Source organism: Nycticebus coucang, chromosome 18, assembly GCF_027406575.1.
Source record: "Nycticebus coucang isolate mNycCou1 chromosome 18, mNycCou1.pri, whole genome shotgun sequence".
NCBI classification, from domain to species: domain Eukaryota; kingdom Metazoa; phylum Chordata; class Mammalia; order Primates; family Lorisidae; genus Nycticebus; species Nycticebus coucang.
The window spans coordinates 45,265,678-45,290,348 of NC_069797.1; the positions used below are offsets into that span (position 1 = coordinate 45,265,678).

General features: G+C 46.1%; 1 protein-coding gene and 1 pseudogene across 1 annotated transcript in view; both read right to left on the reverse strand.

The window, feature by feature from the left end:
- SCPEP1 (serine carboxypeptidase 1) overlaps positions 1-21,814 on the reverse strand; it is a 36,870-nt gene extending 15,056 nt beyond the window's left edge. The window contains exons 1-6 of the mRNA XM_053570391.1: positions 21,681-21,814; positions 18,249-18,397; positions 12,118-12,207; positions 5,485-5,640; positions 4,480-4,554; positions 1,202-1,274 (exon numbers count right to left, since the gene is read on the reverse strand). Of these exons, the coding sequence (XP_053426366.1) occupies positions 1,202-1,274; positions 4,480-4,554; positions 5,485-5,640; positions 12,118-12,207; positions 18,249-18,397; positions 21,681-21,756 (619 nt within the window). The 5' untranslated portion in view covers positions 21,757-21,814. The remainder of the gene's footprint in view (positions 1-1,201; positions 1,275-4,479; positions 4,555-5,484; positions 5,641-12,117; positions 12,208-18,248; positions 18,398-21,680) is intronic.
- Positions 6,038-8,380, reverse strand: LOC128570854 (saccharopine dehydrogenase-like oxidoreductase; annotated as a pseudogene).
- Positions 21,815-24,671: the final 2,857 nt, after the last annotated feature.

Sequence of the window (24,671 nt, forward strand, 5' to 3'; positions counted from 1 at the left end):
ATGATGATGCCATCGCACTCTACCCACAGTAACAGCTTAAGATTTGGTCTCAGTAAATAAATAAATAAATAAATAAAAGAAGTCACCTTTTATTAGGTTAGACTAATAGTTCTGCCTGGGCCTGGTGGCTCATGCCTGTAATCCTAGCACTCTGGGAGGAGGAGGCAGGTGGATTGCTTGAGCTCAGACTCTGAAACCAGCCTGAGTAAGAGGGAGACTTTCTTAAAAAAAAAAAAAAAAAAATAGCCAGGCATTGTGGCAGACACCTGTAGTCCCAGTTACTCAAGAGGCTGAGGTTAGAGGATCACTTGAGCCCAAGGGTTTGAGTTTGCTATGAGCTATGACCACAATTGCACTCCACCAAGGGTGACAAAGTGAATGTCTCAAAACAAACAAACAAGCGATAATAAATAAAAGAATAATAGTTCTGCCCCAGGGAGAGTTTTGTCTCCCAAGGGACATCTGACAGTATCTGGAGACATTTTTGATTGTCACACTGGAGTGGTGCTACTGACACCTCATGAATGGAGGCCAAGGATGCTGCTGCTGATAAACATCACACAAGGGACCGGACAGCCTCCCAAAACATCAACAGCACCCAGGTTGAGAAACCTGGTTAGAGTGAGGCCCACCAGGATGATTATTTCAGAAGACTGCAGCCACACCCGGGGTGTCTGCAACATAAACAACTCTTATGTGCACTCCCAACAATGATGCTCAGTTATGAAACCACAAACCTCTGACTTGCAAGACCCAATGATAACCCTGTCTCGCCAACATGAGCAACAGATGGAAATTTCACCCCAAACCTCAGGCCAGAGTCAGGGTGAAAGATGGGGCAGGATGACAAAACAGATTTACCTTCATGCTGAGCCACACAGACCTGTGTTTGACCACCTAAGAGGCCCCTCATCCCATGTGTCAGAGGCATGTTTCATTGCCTGAGTGTTCAGAATGTCTCAACTGGAAAATTTGATTCTTTTGAGACTCAAACTAAGAAAACTCAGTTCAGCCCTTAGAGGCCTATGGCAGGTGCTCTGTCTGCAAAATTTTTGGATGCTCCTGTGGCAAACAATTTCTGTAATGACTTCTTCAAGGACCCACAGTATTTTCTTGCCTTGTTCTTGGATCTGGACAACAAAGTCCCAGGAAAAGATGGGCAAAGAGGAAGGTAAGAAATGCCTGAAAATTCCATACTTACCAACAGGGGAGATCCAGGAATCACCCAAAGCAACCCCAGAAAAGTTGCACTTGATGGTCCCTTGCTGAACGGCCTAAGAGAGAAACCAAGAAACAATCTCACTATGGTGATCCACAGCCCTCCTCCCCCTCCACAGAGGAAGGGAACCAAGCCTCAACACACTGCCTCTCCTGAGCACAGAGAACTTCTGCCCACCCTTTCCAAACTTCCCGGCGATGAAAGTCTAGAGATACCCACAAGAGAGCCAGTCTAACTTTCTCCTGCTGCCATTTGCAAAACGAGTAGGAAATGTTTGAGTTTCTACCTTATTCACAGGGTGTTAGCAGCCTGTGTGTGGAGTGGGGGGGCAGCCCTGAGTCATCTTAAGGTGGGACGCCTCCCCCCACCTTGTCTGTGATTTCTCCCAAGGTGCCCTGGGGAGTTCTGTGGGTACAGTCAGCCCTGCCAAGTAGCAGGGTCTGGAAGATTGTGAAATTCCCTCAGGATGTCCTGGAGGGGAGAATGGAGGCTGGGAACTAGTGAGCGGCTCATGCTTCTCTGTTCCTTTTATTCATTTTTAAAGTAATGTATCTGTCCAGTAGCAGAAAACCGGAAACAATCTAAACATTTCTCAATAAGACAGAGTAAGTATGGTTATTTCCATGGTACACGAGGAACTTCAAAAAAGAATAAGAAGGCCCTTTACAGACTGACATGAAAAGATCTCCAAGGTGTATATATAAATACAAATAAATATATATACATATATATTTTTTTTTTGAGACAAAGTCTCACTATGGCCCCCTTGGTAGAGTGCCATGGTGTCACAGCTCAGAGCAACCTCAAACTCTTGGCCTTAAGCAATTCTTTTCCCTCAGCGTCCCAAGTAGCTGGGACTACAGACGTCTGCTACAATGCCCGTCTATTTTTGTTGTTGGTGGTGCAGTTGTTTAGCTGGCCTGGGCCAGGTTTGAACCCACAACCCTTGGTGTATGTGGCTGGCACTATAATTGCTGTGCTAGGGGTGCTGAGCAATCTCCAAGGTATATTTATGTTAACTTTTAGAAAAAGAAAGTTATGGGCAGCGCCTGTGGCTCAGTCGGTAAGGCGCTGGCCCCATATACCGAGGGTGGCAGGTTCAAACCCGGCCCCGGCTGAACTGCAACCAAAAAAAATAGCTGGGCGTTGTGGTGGGCGCCTGTAGTCCCAGCTACTCGGGAGGCTGAGGCAAGAGAATCGCTTAAGCCTGGGAGTTGGAGGTTGCTGTGAGCTGTGTGATGCCACGGCACTCTACTGAGGGCCATAAAGTGAGACTCTGTCTCTACAAAAAAAGAAAGTTATAGCCAGGCGCAGTACCTCATGCCTATAATCTTAATACTCTGGGAGGCCAAGGCAGAAGGATTACTTGTCAGAGTTCCACAGTGACCTCAAACTCTTGGACTCAAGTGATTCTCTTGCCTCAACTTCCCAAGTAGCTGGGACTACAGGCACTGGCCACAATGCCTGGCTATTTTTAGAGATAAGGTCTTACTCTGGCTCAGGCTGGTCTCCAACTCCTGAGCTCAGACAATCCACCTGCCTTGGCCTCCTAGAGTGCTAGGATTATAGGTGTGAGCTACCACACCTGGCCTTGCTTGTTACATTTTTTGAATTTTGAATTGAGTAAATTGCACAAGCTATAGAGAGCTAAAACAACAATGAATATCTGGACTTTGAGCATTAGTAATTAAAAAGAAAGAATCATGCATTTATCTGGCTTTTCCAGAAGGAACTGAAATAGTCCCAGGTGATGAGGGAAGCTCTGCCTCACAGAAAAATGGCAGCTAACATCTGGGGACACAGCTATGGGAAGAGAAAAGCACAGGTATGAAACTCCTAATGAAATAATTGACTGAGGTAAGAATTACAAACTGACGTTGAAAGTATTGGGTGAAAGGTGGATGAGGAGCTGAACATCCACAGAGTGGAAAAATAACACCATTCCCATAATTTTCTGCCCAGGAAGAGACCATAACAGTTTAATAGAGGGATTGGGCTAGATCTAGACATCATGTGTCTCATAATTTGATACAAACTAAGTGCACATGACCTATGACAAAGGTCAGCAATGTGTTCCATAGAAGGCCAGCTGTTCACTATTTTAGGACCAAAGGCAGTCTACGTTGTCAGTACTCAACTCTGCCAGCGTAGATGTAATGCGGTCGCAGGAAGTATGTAAACATGAGCCTTCTCATAGAGCCTTGTTTATGGATGTTGAAATTTGAACTTCATGTGTCATAAAATACTCTTTTTTTCCTTACTTCCAGAGTCTTTATCGGTCACTTACAGTTCAACAGCAGATGCATGCAGCATTAGCAAAATACAAAGGTCTGTGCTTAGGGTTTAGTTTCCATCTAAAATAACCTGTTGTCTCTGCCTGCCTCTTTCCACAGAGATTCTCCCCCGACTCACTAGCTCCTCATTGTAGGTGAGGATGGCTTTACTGGTGTGAACGAAAATAAAATCTTAAACCACCACCCCCTCCCCCCAGAGGCTGACTGACTGAACATCCTCTTGACCATGGGGAGCCCCTAAAACTGAGCTGCTAGCCAAGAGAAAGGAGATCAGACATACCCCATCAAGTCCCCCCGTCTTCTTAGAGATGCCCTTTATGACTCATTAACAGGCCTAAGGCTACACAAGACATATCTGCAGGTCCTCAACAAACACAACAAACCACTTACATTGGGGCACATGTCCTGTAGTTTGTCTCTGATTAACAAACCTTTACCTTAACTGAGTATTCCTTTTTGCTGACTCCTGGTCTATTAGAGCCTACCTCTTTCAGTCAATTGTAAACTAAAGAATCTTTAAACCCATCTGTAATTTGTAATAAACACTTTCTTTTTTTTTTTTTTGTAGAGACAGAGTTTCACTTTATGGCCCTCGGTAGAGTGCTGTGGCTTCACACAGCTCACAGCAACCTCCAACTCCTGGGCTTAAGCGATTCTCTTGCCTCAGCCTCCTGAGTAGCTGGGACTACAGGCGCCCGCCACAACACCCGGCTATTTTTCTGTTACAGTTTGGCCGGGGCTGGTTCCGAACCTGCCACCCTCGGCATATGGGGCCGGCGCCCTACTCACTGAGCCACAGGTGCCACCCAAAAGTTGGAGAAATTTTTCATGGTTATTACTACTGACTTAATCTTACTCACATGTACCTGGCGCAATCCAAAGTACATTCAGTATCAGATGAATACAAAAAGTAACATAATCAGTTTTCTGTCCAAAATCTTAACAACAAAGTCATTTCTTTTTTACCTTATAAAGTTCGAGACCAATGCCAGCTGCCATTTTTCCTCCATAGGATTCTGAGAAAATGTAGAATGGAACTGTCTAGCAAGAAAAAAAATTTACAGAACAATAAACATCCTGATTGCCTTTTAATTCACACAAATTAACTTCAAATATCTACCGGGAGTAAAAGCCAGAAAAAACAAATCTTTTGTCTCTTCCCCCTTAACTGATTACCAAGTCTGGTTAGAATATTGACTCTAGGGTCATTCTTTCAAGCTAAAAACCATCTTTAGGCTGGGCATAGTGACTCATGCCTGTAATCCTAACACTCTGGGAGGCCGAGGCGGGTAGACTGCCTGAGCTCACAGGTTCGAGACCAGCCAGAGCAAGAGCAAGACCCCCACGTCTCTAAAAATAGCCAGCATTGGGCGGCGCCTGTGGCTCAGTGAGTAGGGCGCCGGCCCCATATGCCGAGGGTGGCGGGTTCAAACCCAGCCCCGGCCAAACTGCAACAAAAAAATAGCCGGGCGTTGTGGCGGGCGCCTGTAGTCCCAGCTGCTCCGGAGGCTGAGGCAAGAGAATCGCGTAAGCCCAAGAGTTAGAGGTTGCTGTGAGCCTTGTGACGCCACGGCACTCTACCCAAGGGCGGTACAGTGAGACTCTGTCTCTACAAAAAAAAAAAAAAAAAAAAATAGCCAGCATTGTGGTGGATGCCTATAGTCCCAGCTACTTGGGAGGCTGAGGCAAGAGAATCACGTAAGCCCAAGAGTTTGAGGTTGCTGTGAGCCATGATGCCACAGCACTCCACCGAGAGTGACAAAGTGAGACTCTGTCTCAAACAAACAACAACAACAAAACCATCTGTAGCAATGATAAAAACAAAAGCCCACAACCCAATCTTGGGAGTAAAAAGTTTTTTTTCTGAAATCATCTGTGTATTAAACTCTTGGTTAAGCTTACATTTATTCTGATGGATGTAGAGTTGCTATACCCAGCCCTTTACTTAGCTGTCCCTGAGTCTTTGCTTACCTGGAATTCTTTGTGGCAATCAAAGAAGGTCTTCAGCAGAACCATCATGTCTGAAGCCACTGTAGCGAGATCCTTGGCATATGCGTCACTGCTGTTCACATAACTGAACCCGGTGCCCACAGGATTATCCACAAACAGGAGACTGGCAGCTTGTAGCTACATGCCAGAGAGGAAAACCAAATGTTGCAGCCCCAGTTGTCACAAATTATCTTTTTATTTATTTATTTTTTCTGGGAGAAGAGGTCTCTCTGTTACCCAGGTCACAGCAAGGTGGAGTAATCATTGCTCACTGCAGCCTCTGACTCCTGGACTCAAGTGATCCTCCTGCCTCAGCCTCCCGAGTAGTTAGGACTACAGGTGCACATCCCCTTGCCCAGCTACCAGTGATCTTTTTTTTTTTTTTTTTTGAGTCAGTCTCACTGTTGCCCTAGGCTACAGTGCTGTACTGTCCTAGCTCACAGCAACCTCAAACTTCTGGGCTCAAGCGATCCTCTTGCCTCAGCCTTCCAAGCAGCTGGGACTATAGGCATAAGCCACGACACCCAGCCAATTTTTCTTTTTTTTTTTTTGTTTAACACTTAGGTAATGTTTATTATATGCTCATTACAAAAGGATGAGTCCTTTGCTTTATTTTAGGGCTTCAGTGGAAAACCTAGTTAAAAGACAGAAAGTAAATTAGAGAAAAATTCTGCTTAGGCAGTGAAAAAAACCAATAGAAACTTACGAACTCTATCCTTAAAACGAATCACAGGTACAGAACAGGGAAAGAAAGAATGACAAGCCCAATTATTTGTAGTAAACAGGTCAGACCACATTGCTACTACTACCCCAAAACACAAGCAGGTCCAAACACAAAACCACCCACTGACAACCCTCTGCCACACCACTATACAACTTTGGTAATAGGCCAAAGCCAGTCAGTATAGATGGGTGAAAAACTAGGCTAAAACAGCAAAAAGTGCTACTTGGTTCAGCAAAGGCTCTCATAATACATAGACAAACTCACTGGAAGGTGAGATTTCACTTGTACCCCGGGCCAAGGGAAGCCGGCTATTGCCCTGATGAATGCCAGGCGTGGGGTGCAGTTAACAAGAAAGATATGGACACCTCCTCCACCATGAGACCTGCCAGCTCCTCCATAACAATTTTCCAGGAACATTTCAGTGAAAAAGTAAGTCAAATATTAGGTAAGCAAAGATCACAAAACCAGCTGAGATTTGAAATTTAGGGTAAGTACAATTTCTTGCTTTTAATGTTTAGATAGTTTAGATTTGACAATCTTTTCCATATATAGTCAGGTTTATAGAAGAATTTCAAATATCAAATACAGAAGTTGTTAATTCATGCACTTTTAGGACTTCAATTAATTCTTCAATTGTTTAGACTTCAGAGCTGCTGATGACACTAAACTCAATGCCACGTTTGTTGAGTCTGTCAATCAACTTTGGAGAAAGCTGCTCCAGGTGTGAAGACCCCACCCGCCTTAGGAAGATCAGAGACATCACTGGGAAGAGTCACAGCTGCCTGAACCATCGCTACGGGTGTAGACACATAGCCAGCCTCTGGTCCTTTCACCTGAGTACAAATTCTGACATTTGGTTTGTTCTTCCCAGGACTAAGGCCTCGGCTAAATCCTTGACCAAAGAATGTCACTGTAAATGATGAGGTATCAATCTGTTTTTGCATTGGACCTTGTTTTGAAAAATAGCCAAAGGAGAAGAGCCATGGGAATTTTTCTGAGAAGTTGCCTTCCAATGCCAAACCTCACAAAAACTAAAAAGAAAAGTCCTGCAAGCATCAGCTTAATAACAGAGGCCATGCCTCCCTCAGTTATATAAGCAGCACATTGAACTGGCGATTCCTCTAAATTTTCATGCAAGTAACGCTGAGTCGGCTTCACAACAGACACATCAGATCCCAAGAAAGGAATAGAATATTCATTGAGTTCTCTGCAGAAAGAAATTGGCTACCTTCTTTTCAATCTTGGACCAACAATTGGAACAGGTTTCAGATTTGATCCATCTCGTAGTCTTCTCAAATTACTCTGATTTCCAAAACCATAAACTGCTGACTTCCAGGTACCATCATGAATGCACATCCCCTCAGGTCCTGAGTGTATAGTCAGGAAACTTTCCACAGCAGTCAAAGTACCATTCATTTTATTTCTGGTATACATTACTCCCAGATCTGCTGGAATGGAGTCAAAGCCACTGCTTCCAATGATATAAACCCCTTTTTCTGCAGCCTTCTCATGATACTTCCACTGTATTAGTTCCAGAAACTGAGGCTCTTCACAGATGTCAATACAACTTGTTCCATTTTCAATATATGCTTTTACTACAGGCTCTCCATAAAATCGATATGGTCCTACACAGTTGAGGACAACTGTTGCCTTGCCTGTTAGGCCATTTCATCAAGCGAGGCTGGATTAGCGATATCACAAATGATTATTCCAACTTCAGACAATAGTGTTTGTCTTCCCAGCTTCAGGGCTGCCCTCTCCAGCGCTCGCTGCAGCCTCTCCTGGCTGCGGCCCACCATGGCCCAGGGCAGGCGGGAGTTCCACTCCGGGACCGCCTGCTCCCGGGCCACTTCCTGGCCATGAACTGGCCGGTGAAGCTAGAGGCGCCAAACACCACCAAGTGGAAAGGCCTCTGCTGGGTTACCATGATGAGCCTATGGGCAGCCATGGCGCGGGGCGGGCCCAAGCTAATTTTTCTATTTTTTTTTTTTTAACAGAAATGTGGTCTTACTCTTACGCAGGCTGGTCTCAAACTCCTGAGCTCAAACGATCTACCCACCTGGGCCTCCCAGAATGCTAGGATTGTAGGTATGAGCCATGGCTCCCTGCCCTACCAGTGATCTTTTGATCATTTTATACCTGTTTAGCCAAGCATATCAGCATAGTGATGATACCCTTGTTGTTAAAAGGGATTTTTAAAAAATAAATAACAGGAACATAGACTACAGCAAAAAAAAAAAAAAAAAAGAAGAGGCAAGAAAGACTAATACATATATGGTGATCAAAGAATCTAAACTGTCACCTTTCGTACAATACAAATGCACTCCAGGCAACACACAAGTGCAGGTGGAATCATGCAGGCACAGTGCATGCACTAATGAGGCAACGCAACACTCAAGGTCTGAACACCACACATCAGTTTTCTTCAAGATGAATCCAACTTCCTTCCACATTGTGCGGGCTTCCCCATACACTTCAAGAATGCATTTTATTCAATACCTTTTCCAAAGAGGCTGAGTTACATTAATAAAAGTTTACAAGTGTGGGCGGTGCCTATGGCTCAGTGGGTAGGGCACTGGCCCCATATATCGAGTGTGGTGAGTTAGAACCCAGTCGTGGCCAAACCCACAATAAAAAAAATAGCCGGGCGTTGTGGCAGGCACCTGTAGCCCAGCTACTCGGGAGGCTGAGGCAAGAGAATCGCCTAAGCCCAGGAGTTGGAGGTTGCTATGAGCTGTGACGCCACAGAACTCTACCGAGGGCAATAAAGTGAGACTCTGTCTCATTAAAAACATAAATAAATAAATAAAAATAAAAGTAGGTGCCATAGCTGAATAGTTAGTGCACTGCCCCTGCTCTATACACACAGCAGGGGTGGCGGGTTCAAACCTCACCTGGGCCTGATTTTTTTTTTTTTTGAGACAGAGCCTCAAGCTGTAGCCCTGGGTAGAGTGCCATGGCATCACAGCTCACTGGGCTGTGTCCAACTCCTGGGCTCAAGCGATTTGCCTCTACCTCCCACGTAGCTGGGACTATAGGTGCCTGCCACAACACCTGGCTATTTTTTGTTGCAGCCATCATTATTGTTTGGCGGGCCCAGGTTGGATTCGAACCTGCCAGCTCAGGTGTATGTGGCTGGCACCTTAGCCGCTTGAGCCACAGGTGCTGAGCTGGGCCTGATTTTTTTTTTTTTTTTTTTTTTTTGAGACAGTTTCGCTTACCTGGGCCTGATTAGCAAAAAATAATAAAAAAAAAAAAGACTACAAAATTTAGGCTGGGCAAGGTGGCTCACACCTATAATCCTAGCACTCTGGGAGGCCGATGTGGGTGAATTGTTTGAGCTCAAGAGTTCAAGATCAGCCTGAGCAAAAGTGAGACCCCCATCTCTAAAAAAATAACTGAGTATTGTGATGGGCACCTGTAGTTCAAACTACTTGGGAGGCTGAGGCAAGAGAATCATTTGACCCCAAGAGTCTGAGGTGGTTGTGAGCTATGATGCCATGGCACAGTATCTAGGGCAACAAAGTAAGACCCTGTCTCAAAAAAAAAAAAGTTGGATGGCAGTGAAAGACATTATTCTTAGCAAAGCATCACAAGAATGGAGAAGCATGAATCCTATGTAGTCAATTTTGATATGAGGACAGTTAATGACAATTAAGTCGGGGGTGGGGGAAAGGAAAAGCAGAGAGAGGGAAGGAAGGAGAGGGGTGGGGCCTTGGTGTGTGCCACACCTTCTGGGGGCAAGACATGATTGCAAGAGGGACTTTACCTAACAAATGCAATCAGTGTAACCTGGCTTACTGTACCCTCAATGAATCTCCAACAATAAAAAAATATATATATATATTAATAACTGACATAAAAAAAAAGTTTACATATGAAGGAATTTTTAGTGATGACATGGTCCAGAGCCATCCTTACTGATCAGGAAATTAAAGCCCAGAAAGAGCCCAGGACGTGTCCAAAGTGATGGCAGCATCAGGACAAGGGCCCCGGTCTCCTCACACCTTGCTTGGTAGAGGATGCACATATGTCCCATCATATTGCTCTTTTAGTTCTGGGAGGCTTGAGGACAAGCAAGTGGGGCACTCTGTGACTGTTACTAGAAGTGACAGTAACAGAGTAAGGGTGCTGGGGGTAAGGGAGTCTGCCAGACAGGGGTTAGAGAAGGAAAGGATGCTAAGAATGGGGGGGGGGGTGAGATGGAAGGGGCTGAAGGATGAAGTCTGGGTGAAGTCAAGATGCAAGACAGGAGCCCAGGGGAGACAGGAAAGGGTTGGAAGTCGTGGTCGGGGGTGGGACGCTAGAGCCTGATACTGCAGAGATGGCCAACAGGGGCGTAATGCGTGGTCCTGGGTGTCTGCTGGTGTGCGATGATGGAGACAAAGGTCATTAAATTGGAAAAGGCAAGAGAGATTGGTGACTAATAAACTGTCCTGAGAGGCGGGAAGTGGTATCTCCCACCTGTAATCCCAGCATTCTGGGAGGCCAAGGTGTGAGAATCACTTGAACTCAGGAGTTTAAGACAGCTTGAGCAAGAGCCAGACCTTGTCTCTATTAAAAATAGAAAAAGGATGGGCGGCGCCTGTGGCTCAGTGAGTAGGGCACCGGCCCCATATGCCGAGGGTGGCGGGTTCAGACCCAGCCCCAGCCAAACTACAACAAAAAAATAGCCAGGCGTTGTGGCGGGCGCCTGTAGTTCCAGCTGCTCGGGAGGCTGAGGCAAGAGAATCACGTAAGCCCAAGAGCTGGAGGTTGCTGTGAGCCGTGTGACGCCACGGCACTCTACCCGAGGGCAGTACAGTGAGACTCTGTCTCTACAAAAAAAAAAAAAAAAAAAAAATAGAAAAAGGCGGGTGGCACCTGTGGCTCAGTGAGTAGGGCGCCGGCCCCATATACTGAGGGTGGCAGGTTCAAACCCAGCCCCAGACAAACTGCAACAAAAAAATAGCCGGGTGTTGTGGTGGGCGCCTATAGTCCCAGCTGCTCAGGAGGCTGAGGCAAGAGAATCGCCTAAGCCCAGGAGCTAGAGGTTGCTGTGAGCCGTGTAATGTCATGGCACTCTACCGAGGGCAGTAAAGTGAGACTCTGTCTCAACAACAACAACAAAAAAAATAGAAAATGGCTGGCGGCACCTGTGGCTCACAGGGGTAGGGAGCTGGTCCCATATGACGGAGGTGGCAGGTTCAAACCCAGCCCCAACCAAAAACTGCAAAAAAAAAAAGAAAGAAAAGAAAAAGGCTAAGCACCTGTAGTTCAGTGGTTAGGGTGCCAGCCACATAGACTGGGGTTGGTGTAAGTTCAAATCCGGCCTGGGCCTGCTGAACAATGACAACTACAACAAAAAAATAGCTGGGCATTGTGGCAGGCACCTGTAGTCCCAGCTACTTGGGAGGATGAGGCAAGAGAATCATTAAGCCCAAGAGTTTAAGGTTGCTGTGAGCTGTGATGCCACAGTACTCCACCCAGGGTGACAATTTGAGATTCAGTCTCAAAAAAAGAAAATAAAAAAAAAAAAATAGAAAAATTAGCCAGGCATCATCATGGTTGCCCAATGTTAGGGCCTCTCGAGGGAGACTGAGGCAGCAGGGTTGCTTGAACCCAGGAGTTTGAGGTTGCTGTGAGGTAGGCTGATGCCACCATGGCACTTAACCTGAACAACAAAGACTGTATCTAAATTAAATAAAAACTGTCCTGAGAAATAGGGGAATCTGGAAAAGAGCAGGCACGTGGACAAGAGCCCACGCAGGGCCTCAGCACTCCCAGAAGAGGAAATGTTTAGCTGGGGCCTTGCTGCACCTGGGGCCCCACCCAGAACAGAGCAGGGTGGGTGGGGCTCTGCCTCTGGGAGGCCACAGGGCAGGTTCAGCTAGGGGCTGTCCTCACTGTACCCAGGTGGTTCTTCGAGGTTTGAGATCACTGTCAAGGGGCCCAATTTCCTCGAAGTTTCCAAATCCAGTGCTGGAACCACCCGGTCCGCCCTGTGGAAGACAAAAGAAACAAAAGTGAATCCAGAGAAAATTATAGCCAAATCTTTTTTTTTTTTTTTTTCTAGAGACAGAGTCTCACTGTACCGCCCTCGGGTAGAGTGCCATGGCGTCACACAGCTCACAGCAACCTCTAACTCTTGGGCTTATGCGATTCTCTTGCCTCAGCCTCCCGAGCAGCTGGGACTACAGGCGCCTGCCACAACACCCGGCTATTTTTCTGTTGCAGTTTGGCCGGGGCTGGGTTTGAACCCGCCACCCTCGGCATATGGGGCCGGCGCCCTACTCACTGAGCCACAGGCGCCGCCCATCCAAATCTTAATCTTTACAAAGGATAACTACATTCACTATGAACAATCTGTGATTTAGAGATGGCTGGGCCAACCTCCACAAAGGCCACAACTTTTCTTGTGAACCAGGGGTCTCTGCAGTAACTGACCCAGCTCCCCCAGGTAACAGCTAAAGTCACTTCTCTTTACAGAGCTGGGCAAGGAGGGAACTTTCCTACCTCTCGATTCCCTGCGTTGAAGCCTTGACCTGTCCTGGGGCTCACTGATCATCCGCACTGGAAACCTTTCAAAGAATAGCTCTAATTTCAAAGGTGAGTAGAAAGACCCAGAGAGGGGATGTGGCTAGCTCTGGGCCACTCAACGACTGGGGGGTCTACCAGGACTAGACCCTGGTCTTGTAATTCCCCATCACCACCCCCTTCCCAGGAAGGGAGAAAGTCTCCGCAGAGTCCCTATGGATTGATAAGGGACGCAGACTGTGGGACAGTTCAGTCATGCAGATTATTTGGATATAACATAGCAAATTCTAAAGTCCTAGGGTGGGGGGGAGGCAGGATTCTGAACTGAAGTTCAGTGCCTGGGGCCCCCAAACTGTGAGGCACAAGTTCTATGGGCTCCTAAGGGCTCAGAGATTAGAATAGAGGAAGGAAACTAAGGGGCAAAGCAGGGAGGGTTGGGTGGGATCTTTGAAGTGGGAGGGGGCCACTGGGGGATGGTTGGGGAGAAACTGTCAGTGCTTTTCTAGAAAAATCCTGGGGAGCAGCTGAGCTGGGGATTCTGTGAGGAGGACAGCGTCAGCTGAGACCGGGGCACAGGCCTGGGGCCTAGAACGAAAGGATATGGCCTCTCTGTGCAAGAGCTACAAAAAATAAAAGGGCCCAGGTGCAGTGGCTCAGCACTATGGGAGGATCACTTGAGGCCAAGAGTTTTATATTAGCCTAGGCAAGACCCCATCTCTAAAAAAATAATTTCAAAAAGGGGGAGGGCTGGCTCGGCACCCATAGCACAGTGGTCACAGCACCAGCCACATGCACCGAGTTTGGCAGATTTGAGCCTGGCCTGGGCCTGCTAAACAACAATGACAACTGCAATAAGAAAATAGTCAGGCATTGTGGCGGGTGCCTGTAGTCCCAGCTACTTGGGAGGCTGAGGCAAGAGAATCGCTTAAGCCCAAGAATTTGAGGTTGCTGTGAGCTATGTTGCCACGGCACTCTACCAAGGGCAACATAGTGAGATTGTCTCAAATAAATAAAAATGGGGAAGGGAAGAAGGGATTTGGTAAGCTGTCAGGGAACAGGTTCAATGTAGGGGTACACGGCATACCTCCTGGGTGAAGGGCTCAACTACAACTTGGACTTTATCTAAGAAATGCAAACAATGTAACCTAATTGTATGTACCCTTATATTCTGTTTGTCCTGTTCCTATTCACAGTAACAGAGGGAAAGGTATGGCTCCACTGCCCCCTAGCAGGGACACGGGTCAGCCATAACATGGCCACAGCATGAATGTCACCCTGCCGGTCAGAATCACAAACTGAACAACTGTGTGGCAATCCTGAAAAATGCCTATAATGCAACACACAATAAAGTAAAGGCGAGGATGTACCCTGGAATGAAAGCTGGATCCCTTTTCCCTGGTGGCCTTATTGGGATGAGGCAGGATCAAAGGAAAGAGGGGAAAGCTGAGAATGGGAGGGCGGGGTCTTTATGGGAGAAATCCTGACATGCCCACTGCCTGCTACCCCTTATCCCACAGCGCAACCAGCTGCTGGCTGGAGGACACTTCTATTCTGTATGAATACATCCTACTCCAAAATCTTTTTGTATCTAGAACTTTGGAATAGGTGGCTACCATGGCCTGGGGCTACCTAGGGCTTTGAAATACAGGAAATGTGTCAGTGGACCTAATAAAATGCTTCAGTGACAGCGGCGCCTGTGGCTCAGTCGGTAAGCCGCTGGCCTCATATACTGAGGGTGGCGGGTTCAAACCCGGCCCCGGCTGAATTGCAACCAAAAAAAAAAAAAATAGATGGGCGTTGTGGCGGGCGCCTATAGTCCCAGCTACTCGGGAGACTGAGGCAGGAGAATCGCTTAGGCCCAGGAGTTGGAGGTTGCTGTGAGCTGTGTGATGCCACAGCACTCTACCCAGGGCCATAAAGTGAGACTCTGTCTCTACAAAAAAAAAAAAAAATGCTTCAGTGACTTGAAAATATCCCTAAAATACCTTGCTACTCCACACATACAACATGCCCTTGATTCTCAAAGATCCCCCCTACCCACTGAGAAGTCAGTGCACATGTCCTCCATAGAGGGCTAAAATAGATCGCCTGTTAGTCTAAAATGATTATTTCTTTTGGTAACATAATCTTTCCTCTTCTCCCTTAGCCCTCTGAGGAAATGGAATAAAGCAATTTAGCATCTTCACTTGATAACCTTCTACAGCATCTCAGCTCAGAGGGTTAAGCTAACCAAAGGTTGCCAAGGTGAGGGCCTCCAGGGCCAGGTCAGGGCTCTTCTCCTCCATCCAGGAGTCCCTACCCTCTCTGAAAGCGGCCGCCACCACCAAGCTGTGGGGACAGAAGTCCAGGCTCCAAAGTGCTATGTCTCCTGATTTTTATTTATTTTTTATTTTTTTTTGTAGAGACAGAGTCTCCCTGTACCGCCCTCGGGTAGAGAGCCGTGGCATCACATGGCTCACAGCAACCTCTAACTCTTGGGCTTACGCGATTCTCTTGCCTCAGCCTCCCAAGCAGCTGGGACTACAGGCGTCCGCCACAACGCCCGGCTATTTTTTTGTTGCAGTTTGGCCAGGGCTGGGTTTGAACCCGCCACCCTCTGCATATGGGGCCGGCGCCCTACTCACTGAGCCACAGGCACCGCCCCATCTCCTGATTTTTAAAAAGAGGAAGAAAAATGTCCTGATTTTAAAATGTTGGTAACTGATTCAATTAAAACAACAATTCCACTCTGCAGTCAACCAAAAAGACAGCTTGCACCTTCTGAAAGTCAGCGTTTTTCGAATTGTTTTCCTGACAATCCAGAAAAGAGACCCTGGGGTAGCCTGGGACAAAGGAGAGGATGAATATGTGGAAGCTGGCCCCATGCCGCACCTCCAGCCTCAACACCTCTGCTTTCATCTGCTTTGCTTCCCATATGTAAACTTTCACTGGGGGATGAAAAAGTTCTGATGATTAATAAAAAGTTTGAAAACTGCCCGGATGAGGTGGCTCAAGCCTGTAATCCTAGCTTTCTGAGATGCTGAGGCAAGTGGATGGCTTCAGCTCAGGAGTTCGAGACCAGCCTGAGCAAGAGTGAGAATCTGCCTCTAAAAACTAGCCGGGCATTGTGATGAGCGCTTGCAATGCCAGCAACTCAGGAGGCTGAGACAGGAGATTGCTTGAGCCCAAGAGTTTGAAGTTGCTGTGAGCTATGATGCTGCAGCACTCTACCCAGGGCAACACAGTAAGACTCTATCTCAAAAAAAGAAAAAAAGTTTGAAAACTACCAAAATACCTCTATATAGATTAGAAAACCAAGACCCAGAAAAGGAAGTATCTTGCCATGACCCTATGTAGGTGGCAGGAAAATGTTGAAAAGCCAGGGCTTCTGACCAGCAGGCCTGGGCTTGTCCCCTGCCTAGGTCCCATTACCAACCGTGCTGCACCTTCATCTCCAGCAGCCCGAGGTAAACAGAGCTCCTTTGGGTGACTCGCACATGTGTTCCTCCTCTGATACCTGCACCATGGGGCTCAGCTCCACCTTCAGCCCTTGGAAGTGGCACATGTGACCATCCCAAAAGAGAAAGTCCCCTCCCTGAACACTGTTGCTCTCCACCTTTCTCCCCGCAAAGTCTGCATCGACTATCCAGGAGGCAAAGCCTGGACAGTGGAGGGCTGCTAGAAAGACTGGCATTTCGGGGCTGGGGGCGGTGGCTCACACCTGTAATCCTAGCACTCTGGGAGGCCGAGGCATGAGAACCATCTGAGCTCAGGAGTTCAAGACCAGCCTGAGCAAGAGTGAGATCCTGTCTCTACTAAAAGTAGAAAACTAGCCAGATATTCTAGAGGATGCCTGGAGGTCCAGGTACTCAGGAGGGAGGCTGAGGCAGGAGGATGGCTTGAACTGAGGAGTCTGAAGCTGCTGTGAACTAGGCTGATGCCATGGCACTCTAGCCTGGGCAACAGAGGGAAACTGCCAAAAAAGAAAACAAACAAAAAAACAAAATAAACCAGGAAAGACTGGCGTTTTGGTATAAAGTCTGATTCGTGTTCTATGACAGTGAGTGCCAGGGTCACTACTTTCTGTTGGGCAACCCAGACCCCCAGTTGGGCTGTGTGTGTATTTCCAGGGTCTAAAGCAAGACCACGTTCCTTAACCCTCCCTAGAGATTGACCTTCAAGGTGGCCGTGGGTCACTCTTGAACTGATTATTTCAGGAATGCCTGCCCCTAAATACCTTTCAACCACCTCTCTGCCTTCAATCTGACCACCAGAGCTCAGGGTTAAAGTGCAAGCACATTCAGGGGGAAGGAGAGGGCCTCATGTTCAGACTAAGATCCAAAAGGCCAGGCACAGTCCTTTTAAAAGATCAGCTTTTCTGAGTGTAAGAAGTTAGGGTGGGGCGGTGCCTGTGGCTCAACAACTAGGGTGCTGGCCCCATATGCCAGAGGTGGTGGGTTCAAACCCAGCCCTGGCCAAAAACTGCAAAAAGAAAAAAGAAAAGTCTTTTTTGGCTCGGCACCTGTGGCTCAAGAGGCTAAGGCGTCAGCCACATATACCTGAGCTGGCGGGTTCAAATCCAGCCTGGGCCCGCCAAACAACAATGATGGCTGCAACCAAAAAGTAGCCAGGCGTTGTGGCGGGCGCCTGTAGTCCAGCTACTGGGGAGGCAGAGGCAGGAGAATCGCTTGAGCCCAGGAGTTGGAGGTTGCTGTGAGCTGTGATGCCACTGCACTCTACCCAGGGCGACAGCTTGAGGGTCTGTCTCAAAAAAAAAAAAAAAAGAAGTTAGGGTCCACTGGCCCGGTGACTGTAGCTCAGCGGCTAGGGTGCTGGCTGTACATCAGAGCTGGTGGGTTCCAACCTGGCCAGGCCTGGCAAACAATAATGACAACTACAACAAGAAAATAGCTGGTGGGCAGTACCTGTGGCTCAGTGGGTAGGGCACTGGCCCCATATACCGAAGGTGGTAGGTTCAAACCCAGCCCTGGCCAAACTGTAAGAAAAAATAGCTGGGCATTGTGGCGGGCGCCTGTGGTCCCAGCTACTCAAGAAGCTGAGGCAAAAGAATTGCTTAAGCCCGAGAGTTTGAGGTTGCTGTGAGCTGTGACACCACAGAACTCTACCAAGGGCGACATAATGAAACTCAAAAAAAAAACCAAAAGTTAGGGTCCAGGACAGGGAGAGGAAGAGAGGGCAGGGTAACTCAGCCTTTGCTTCAGAAGCACTCAAAACACTTTCTGTCAGTATAGAGTCAAATATAATATATCAAGTGGAGTTTTCAGTGAGGGTTCCTCACTGTCTGGACTCCACATAAACAGATGCTGGCAAAAGGCAGAAGCCCTGACCCTCCAATTTAGCCTCCTTGACTGTGCTATTGCAACAGCCTAAGAAGGAAGGATGTCCACCGCCCAGGCCTGGCTGCAAAGGAATCAGTCCCTCCCTGCTGAGCTACAAGCCCTCAGGAGCAAGCAAAGAGCAAAATAGAGGAGATAGGGCCTCAGGCCAGATGGGGAATCTATGTTACCTGAAGCCACATGACCAGGGGCACTTCTGAGAAGTTCTTGCAGGGGTTGGTAGCATAATAAAGCCACCAGAACATGTAAGCATCCTTGCGAACAGTCACGTAGTCCCATACTTCTTTGCCCTCCTCTGTGGGCCAGTTGATGACAGCTCCTGAAACAGAAGCTCAAGTTCATTTTCCTAAAAAATATCTAATGTTCAGTCTCAGTGCCTGTAACTCAGTGGGCTAGGGCGCTGGCTACATACATCAGGGCTGTTGGGTTCAAACCCGGCCCTGGCCAGCTAAACAACAATGACAACTGCAACAACAAACAAACTAGCCGGGCGCTGAGGCAAGTGCCTGGGTCCCAGCTACTTGGGAGGCTGAGGCAAGAGAGTTGACCAAGAGTTTGAGGTTGCAGTGAGCTGTGATGCCATGGCATTCTACCAAGGGTGACAAAGTGAGACTCTGTCTCAAAAAATAAATAAATCTAATGTTCAGCTAAAACCAAGCCTGGTAGAGAAAGCCATGCTAGGCTAGAGATGATTTTTTTTTTTTTTTTTTTTGCAGTTTTTGGCTGGGGCTGGCATATGGGGCCAGCACCCTACTCCTTTGAGCCATAGGCACTGCCCGAGATGATTTGTTTTATATTGCAGGTAATTTATCCACCCCAAAATATTATGGGAATAAGGAAAATACCTCAGGTATGAAAAAAGAAACCAAACTTAATAGAGGGATAAGAGGCTGAGGGCTTTCACATTTTCCTCCATATCTTTCTGAAATGTTTGGATTATTATTATTATTATTATTTTTTTTTTTTTTCAGAAACAGAATCTCCGTCATCCTGGAGTTGAGTGCCATGGCATCATAGCTCACATCAACTTCAAACCTTAAACTCTTGGGCTCAAGCAATTCCCTTGCTTCAGCTTTCCAATTAGCTGGGTTTATAGGTGCCTGCCACAAGGCTCAGCTATTTTTTTTTTAGAGATGGGGGTCTCACTCTTGCTCAGGCTGGTATTGAACTCTTGAGGTGAGGCAATCCACCCACCTCAGCCTCCCAGAGTGCTAGGATTACAAGTGTGAGACACTGCGCCCAGCAAATGTTTGGATTTTTTAATAGTTACCATGAAACTCTTTTATAATTCTGTAAAAATAAGAGAGAGCTTTACATTTTGAGAAAAAAAGAAAATCTCAAAACGCAATATGCTGGTTTTTATTCTGCATTTAACACAAGAATAAAAAGGCATCATAGGCTGGTAAAGCTCAGTAATTCCAGAGCTTTAGAAAGCAGAGACTAGAGAACTGCCTGAGGCCAGGAAAGTTTGAGACTAGCCTGGGCAACATAGTGAGACCTTGTCTCCACAAAAAATTTAAAAATTAGTCAGGCATGGTGGCATGCACTTGTGGTCCCAGATACTTGAGAGGCTGAGCTAGGAGGATTTCTTGAGCCCAGGAGTTAGAGGTTGCAATGAGCTGTGATCAAGCCACTGCACTCCAGCCTGGATGACAGAACAAGACCCTGTCTCAAAAAAAAAAAAAAAAAGAAAGAAAGAAAAGAAAAGAAAAAAATTGAAAAAAGGAAAGAGGCATCACTAATTACTAGCACTGAGACTATTCAATACATGGTATCAGAGCAACTATTACCTCTCTGGGTTAAAAAAAAAAAATAGAAATTTAGGTCCTCAACACTATAAACCAAAATAAGTTCCAGGTGGATCAAGTATTTAAATTTTACAATTTAAATATTAAAAAATACAAAAAATATAGTTGAATATTTTTCTGACCTCTGGATGGGTAAAGGATTTAAGCAAATACCAAAGATTACCAAATATATATATTATATATATGTATATCAAACAACAGAGGTGAGGACAGAAACTTAAATTTCTGTATAACAAATTTCTGTACATCAAAAAATGACAAACAGCAAAGATAGATCTGCAACAAATATGTAAAAGGGTAATTTTCCCTACTCATGCTGATCAATTTTTTAAGTTTGAGAACATAGTGCAATTTAAAATAGTTTAACATAATAAACCACACATGAACTTTACAGACACCTTGTATATATCTCCAATAATCCTCCAACTCATTTATGCATTAACTTTCCTTAGTTAACTTTTCTACCATCTGCAAAATGTGTTGATAAAGAGCAGGTTAAATACATTTTGTCTGTCACTCTTGCTAAGGTAACAACTTTCAAGATACAGTATATTTGTTTCCCCTCAAAAATTACTCTGTGTTAAGGAAAAAAAAAAAGAAAGAACTGATGCTAAAAGATGATGAGAACTGGAGTTTTTTGCCTTCTACTTCCTCTTTTTTCAAATTTCAGTTCCTTTTGGCAAATAAAAGAACACTGGTCCCTATAGTGAAGAGAGAGAGGACCAGAGAAGGAGACATCTTGTATATGATTAGATTGGAGATAAAGAAAATCAGAAAGTGTCTGAGGAGCAAAAAGAATGACTGAAGTATTATTAATGTGACTATCAGGTTTTATACACAAGTAACACAAGATTACAGTCTCCTTGACAATGACAGATAAGGCTTCAGGTCCCTTTTGGCCTAACCCTTGTCCCTTCTCCCTTCACTGGCACTGTCAAAATTTGGGCCTGGGAGGAGCACAACGTATTTTACAGCATTTCCCAGACATAAGCCCAAAGGCCAGAGAAATGGTCCCCATTTTATAAAAAGGAAAACAGTAACTGTTAAACAACCTGCCTAATATCACAAGGCAAGTTTGTGACAAATTCAAATTCTCAGTTCTGTCTTCAGACCAAAAGATATTTTGCTGAATCAAGAGAGAAAATCAGTTTGCAAGTCATCCTATTAAATAATTTGTTTTCTACTCGGGAGGCTGAGGCAAGAGAATCGCTTAAGCCCAGGAGTTGGAGGTTGCTGTGAGCTGTGTGAGGCCATGGCACTCTACCCAGGGCCATAAAGTGAAACTCTGTCTCTACAAAAAAAAAAAATAATAATAATAATAATTTGTTTTCGTCTGAAAGGCTTGTGGCGAAGGGAAGTGTTACCTGGTCTGCTCAAATAAAGCTGAAAGGGAAGGATCTTGTCTCAATGATATGTCCCATTCGTGGTAGGCTTTTTAAGAGGCTTTTTTGCTACATATTTCAGCTCAAAATGAAAAGCCCTTATAACCTCATTTAGCAGCCAGTCACGACAGGAAAGGGAGGGATCGCGGAAACCTCCTAGATCAGCAGTTTCCCTAAATCATACATTTTGCACACCTGTTTCTTCCTAGGCGTACGAGAGAAAGGAGGCACCGGACTACCCCGAGTCAGAAAAGGACGGAAGAAGCACTTTGAATAAAAAAAAAAGTAAGGTTCAAAAGCAATTTAATTATGCAAGGTACGTTCTGGGAGAAAGAGATTTAAAGCACAAACCCACTAACAAACTCTCATCCCTGTGGAGAGGGCTGCTGATGAGAACTTTGGTCCAACCTACCCGCGCTCAGGCCCAGCAGCAGCGGCAGCAGCAGCAGCCACCGTGGTACAGGAGGGGACCGAGGCGCCGGCTCCATGACGAATACCGCGCGGCAGCATCAGGGACAGGCTAGGCTTGGTGCCCCACCACGTGACGGCAGCGGGCGGGGAGGGGCCGGGGCGCCACCAGGGCATTCGGGGGCAGGACCGGGTCAACGGGGCGGGGCCTGGGCATTCGGGGGCGGGGCCCGGGCCAGCCCGGCCCCTCGCAGCACCCCCCACACCTTCCACAGAACAGGTCAACCCAGACCCCGGCGATCTCCCTCAGGCATTTCTGCTGGGCTAGTCATTAGGTCGCTCTCCTCTGTTTTAGGGAAGGCATTTGATGCATTTATTGGATTTAGGTTGTGCAACAAATCGAGAGATTTCGGGGTAATAACCGCTGTCCTTCCTGCTCCGCCCATCTCTTCTAACAAAAGGCCTGACATTTCAAAATACTTCTGTCTGGGGCGCTGTGTCTCGTGCTTGTGATCCTAGCACTATGGGAGGCTGAGGCGGATGAATAGCTTGAGGTAGGAGGCCAGCCTAAGCGAGAGAAAGACCCCATCTCTACTAAAAAAAAAAGAAAGAAAGAAAAGAAAAATTGGATGGGCTGACACCTGTAGTCCCAGCTACCCCGGAGGCTGAGTCAAGAGAATTGCTTGAGCCTAAGAGTTTGATGTTGTTCTGAGCTAGGGTGCCATGGCAGTCTACTGAGGGCGACACAGTGAGACTATCTCAAACAACAACAAACCCAAACTACTTCATCTGCCACGAGTCAGATTAAATCTGAACCAGCTGGTCTTTGGAAACAGTGATTTCATTATCAGAAGTGTGTTTTAAAAATTATTTTTCTTTAAAAATTTGTATTTTGGCTCTGCGCCCATAGCTCTGTGGCCCGGCAACATACACCGGGGCTGTCGCGCTCCAACCCGGCCCAGGCCAGCTAAACAATGACAACTACACTTTATGGGGGCAAGACATGATTGCAGGAGGGACTTTGCCTAACAATTGCAATCAGTGTAACTGGCTTATTGTACCCTCAATGAATCCCCAACAATAAAAAAAAAAAAAGTGAATAAAAAAAAAACAATGACAACTACAACTCGAATAGCCTGGCGCTGTGGCGGGCGACTGAAGTCCCAGCTGAGGCAAAAGAATCGCTTAAGCCCAAGAGTTTGAGGTTGCTGTGAGCTCTGACGTACCAGCACTCCACCAAGGGTGACATAATGAGACTCTGTCTCAAAAAATAAAATAAAATAAAAATAAACCCAACTATAGCAGAAGACTACGGGGAAAGGGCCAAGGAAGGGGAAGGGAGGAGGGAGGTTAGGAAGGAGGGAGGGTAATGGGTGGGGCCACACCTATGGTGCTTCTTAGAATGGGTACAGGCAAAATTTACTACAGGCAGAATACAAATGTCTACATACAATAACTAAGAAAATGCCACAAGGCTACGTTGAACAGTTTGATGAGAATATTTCAGATTGTATATGAAACCAGCACATTGTACCCCTCGAATGCACTAATGTAAACAGCTATGATTTAACAATAAAAAATAAATAAAATAAAATAAAAATAAAATTATGTATATTATGAATTTTTTTTCTGTGCCATACATAACCATTGTTGGCATTTGGGATTTTTTTCCATAGTGTATTTTTTTTTTTAATGTGTAGTATTTTCTTTTCTCTTCATTTTATTGTTGGGGATTCATTCAGGGTACAAAGAACGAGGTTACATTGATTGCATTTGTTAAAGTCCCTCTTATAATTGTGTCCCACCCCAAAAGGTGTGTCATAATGTTTTTTACTTAATCTTTTTTTTTTTGAGACAGAATCTTACTATGTCACCCTCTGCAGAGAGCTGTGCCATCACAGCTCACAGCAACCTCCAACTCTTGGGCTTAAGGGATTTTCTTGCCTCAGCCTCCCAAGTAGCTGGGACTATAAGTGCCCGCCACAATGACCAGCTATTTTTTGATTGTAGTTGTCATTGTTGTTTGGCAGGCCTGGGCTGGATTCAAACCTGCCGGCCTCGGTGTATGTAGCTGGTGCCCTTGCTGCTGAGCTACAATAAATGTTTTTATTCTGTTCTTTTTTCTTTCTCTCTTGATAATTCCTGATCAGCATTATAATGTGTTGTGACATTATCTTCATAACAGCCATTTTAAAGAATTGAAGGACTGGGGTTTGGGAAAGGAAAGGAAGAGAAAGCGGATGGCAAGATGTTTTCGTGTGTGCGCACGGGCTCGTGCATGCTTGTGTCTGAAGGTCATTTTTATTTTACATAGCACTGAATAACTCATCTTACAAAGCTAGGGAACAAGATGCAGCAGAAACTGTATGAAGGTCAGTTTGCTTCTAAATACTCTATTTCAAAACTACATATAATAGGCCTGGCTTATCTGGAAAGCTACAAATAATGGGGGATTTGTTGGTGAATAAAGTAAAGGGGCCTTGGGTAAATCTGGACCAGAATGCAGGACCCTGGCTGGATGTGGTGGCTCACACCTGTGGGTGTTGTGGCAGGCGGCTATTGTCCCAGCTACTCCAGAGGCTGAGGCAGGAGGATTGCTTGAGCCAAAGAGTTTGAGCTGCTGTGAACTAGGCAAACACCATGGCACTCAAGGCTGGGCAGCAGAATGAGGCTTTAAAAAAAAAAAAAAATGGGCGGTGCCTGTGACTCAAAGGAGTAGGGCACCGGCCCCATATGCTGGAGGTGGTGGGTTCAAACCCAGCCCTGGCCAAAAACTGCAAAAAAAAAAAAAAAAAAAACGGAATGCAAGATCCTAAGCACAACTCCCTGTCATGCCTTCCAGTTAGCATTTGCCAAAGACGATGTGAATCCAGGGAGATTAGATAAGCAGTCATGTGACCAGAGCAGTATGTCAATCGATTTTCTTACATTAGTGCAAGAAAAAGATTTCTTTCTTCTTCTTTGGTGATGCTTGCCACGGGAACTATCAGAATTC